This window comes from Colobus angolensis, unplaced genomic scaffold, assembly GCF_000951035.1.
Source record: "Colobus angolensis palliatus isolate OR3802 unplaced genomic scaffold, Cang.pa_1.0 Scaffold254, whole genome shotgun sequence".
NCBI lineage: Eukaryota > Metazoa > Chordata > Mammalia > Primates > Cercopithecidae > Colobus > Colobus angolensis.
Genome location: NW_012115755.1, coordinates 866,207 through 869,141, shown reverse-complemented (window position 1 = coordinate 869,141; position 2,935 = coordinate 866,207). Strand labels below are relative to the sequence as shown.

The 2,935-nt window shown below is 41.7% G+C and overlaps 1 protein-coding gene across 1 annotated transcript in view; it reads right to left on the bottom strand.

Moving 5' to 3' along the window:
* Nucleotides 1-1,505: 1,505 nt before the first annotated feature.
* The window catches only part of LOC105515143, a 17,100-nt gene continuing 15,670 nt past the window's right edge, over nucleotides 1,506-2,935 (bottom strand). Inside the window, exons 7-8 of the mRNA XM_011946887.1 lie at nucleotides 1,706-1,800; nucleotides 1,506-1,619 (exon numbers count right to left, since the gene is read on the bottom strand). Coding sequence (XP_011802277.1) covers nucleotides 1,506-1,619; nucleotides 1,706-1,800 — 209 coding nt within the window. The remainder of the gene's footprint in view (nucleotides 1,620-1,705; nucleotides 1,801-2,935) is intronic.

The window sequence follows — 2,935 nt, the reverse complement described above, 5'->3', positions numbered from 1 at the left end:
AAAATGAAAGGTAAGACCTATATCATCAGGTCACCTCAGCGACAGGTCACAGTAGAATTTTCGCAAGCATACGTGTCACAATAGCTGTGATCTAGACCAGTCCATGGTCACGTCGACAAGGGGTCACTTAGACTCCATGTTTCATTTCAAAAACTGAATCCCAGACACACAGTATTATTCTGTATGTATGAAACAAACATTAAAGGAGGAAAAAGATCTGCCTCTCCAGTATATTTGATAGTGAAAATTTCAGAGTAAAGATAAGAAAAGCTAATACATAGAGAATAAAGGGAGATTCCAGGCTGGATATAAAATGCCATCCCCACCCAATTCTACTATTCCCGAGTCACCAGAGAGTCCTAGCTTCAACAATTCTAAACTAGTTCCAAATTAAATTTAAAATGCATTAGTGTAAGTTCAATTTTAAAGCCAATCTCTAAGAATATAATTCAGAGTAATAAAAAAGATCTGAAATGGTTCAGTACAAATTTCCATCACTTCATTCATCACAAGTTTTAAGAACTATTACATCAAATGGGTCATTGATGAGGTATAAAAACTGCATTAATATAGATGTTGCAATTTTTTTCCGGGATTATCTAATTGAAGGGGTGTTTGGGAAGGAATTGAAGGTATTCAGGAAGGAATACATATTACCTGTATAAATGGAGAATTTTAATTCTCAACAACTGAATAGAAAATGGTGCAGGTGTGTACATATATACATACATGAGAGAGAGAGAGAGGGAGAAAATGTAATTAAAAAATACTAGACCACAGATTTATATCTCTTAATGCCAAATTGGGAAAGACTCTTTTTTTTTTTGAGATGGAGTCTCACTCTGTCGCCCAGGCTGGAGTGCAGTGGCACGATCTCAGCTCACTGCAAGCTCTGCCTCCCGGGTTCACGCCATTCTCCTGTCTCAGCCTCCCGAGTAGCTGGGACTACAGGCGCCCGCCACTACGCCTGGCTAATTTTCTGTATTTTTAGTAGAGACGGGGTTTCACCATGTTAGCCAGGATGGTCTCGATCTCCTGACCTCGTGATCCGCCCGTCTCGGCCTCCCAAAGTGCTGGGATTACAGGCTTGAGCCACCGCGCCCGGCCTATGGAAATTTTCAATACCACTTCCTCCATTTTTAGGTTACTTCCAAACAGTTTGAAGTGATATCCATCACTTTACAAACCTGGCAATACTGTCTCAGAAAAAGATCCTTTTTAGTTAATATTTTAACAATCAGCAAAATGTCTACAATTTGCATTGAGATGTTATTTACTATTAAAAGTAAACCCAACCTTGGAATGAAAAAACACCTTTACTCCTGTAGTTGTAGCAGTAATGATTGACTTAACACATTTAAATATGCACATGTGGAATAAAGAATATAGTATCACAATTTTACAATTGTCTGAAATATGAGACACTGAAGAATCTAGAAATCATATCATGAATGAACTGAACAACTGAATTTCGACAATACCTTCCGTTGATGCAACTCCAGAGTTTACACGACTCTGTCCCTGGTGACGCAGAATTCCTTTCTTAGGCCTGAGGTGGTGTCTAGCGGGGGATCTCCTGGGCACCCCAGGATCCACTGTTTCATCCGGGGGGGAACACTCTGGGAAATGAATTAAAATAAAGACAGCTGTTGATATCTTGCTGCAGAAGATCAGATAAATGAGTCATTATTTATTCACAGCTTACATGTTTGGTTCCATTGTTCGTCATCTGCAGAGCAAAGCCCCCTGAATCTGAGTTTGGCTTCAGAAAGGACTTACACTGTGGGTTGCACTTAACAACTGTGCAGGCAAATGCCTGTATTGAGATGAGACATTACAGAAAGGTAGTAGATTGGAGTGACCAAGAGCGTAGGGTCTGGTGCATAGGATCTGAGCTCGAGGACTTTTGAGAAGCTGCTAGAACTTGAGGAAGTTCTATAGACCCCTCTGTGCCTCTGATCCCTAGTTTGAATGTGGAAATGTTGATAATGGCTTACGTTGAGTAAAAATAGTTAAACAGACCACTTAGAGCCTTAAGATGGGTGCTTCCTAAATGCCATAGAGTGTTTGATTATTTCATGTCTGGAAGAACAAACCAGGCCCTTGGTAGTGGTTAAATAGAGAAGGAATTGGGGACTCCAGGGCAGTGGAGGGTAAAATTCTCTTCACTCTTGACATGTGTCTCATGCTTTAGAACTCATGAAAAGTTTCTGTCCGAATTTCCCATGGTGCCCATATCAGTCCAGAGAGATGAGCAGAGCAGGGGCTGCCACTCAGAGTTGACAGTTCAGGGAAGTGAAATGAAGAGATTTGAGCGACCTGCCCAGATTCATGACACTGGCGAATGATAGATCTGGGACAGGAATGTGGTTGATTTTCCGGGGACAGAGATCCCTGAACACCTGAGGCCTCTAAATCATGGCCCGGACCCTGAACCTGGAGCTCATTCCACCCCCTTTCTCAATCCTCCTGCACCAAGGGCTCTTCAGGAAGGTCGAGGTATTGGAAGAGGTGCTGAGTCCAGAAAAAAGCTCAAATCATTAAACAAAACATAACTCCTGTCTCTAGGTTTTAACTCCTTGGCTAAAATATGGCACTTTCCTGCAAATGAAGCATCTCTGAGGAACAAATGCAAATGTCTGGTCATCCTACCCAGCACCCTGTATTGTCAGCTCTCTGGCAGTGAGCAGCCCTCCATGACCAACTGACCACACCAAGGGGCCAAGTTCTGCTTGGCCCCCAAGGTAGTTTGAAACTTAGGACATTCCAAACTAACTAACACTTGATGGCTGTGCCAAGAATAAAATTCCCTTCAACTGAACCATCCTGAACAAGCAATTAATGGGAATGAACTGAAAATGTGGCACTCCAGTTGGGTTTTCAGTGGTTTCTTCTGTATCTAGTCTATGAAATAGTGTGTTTAAAAAAAAAAAAA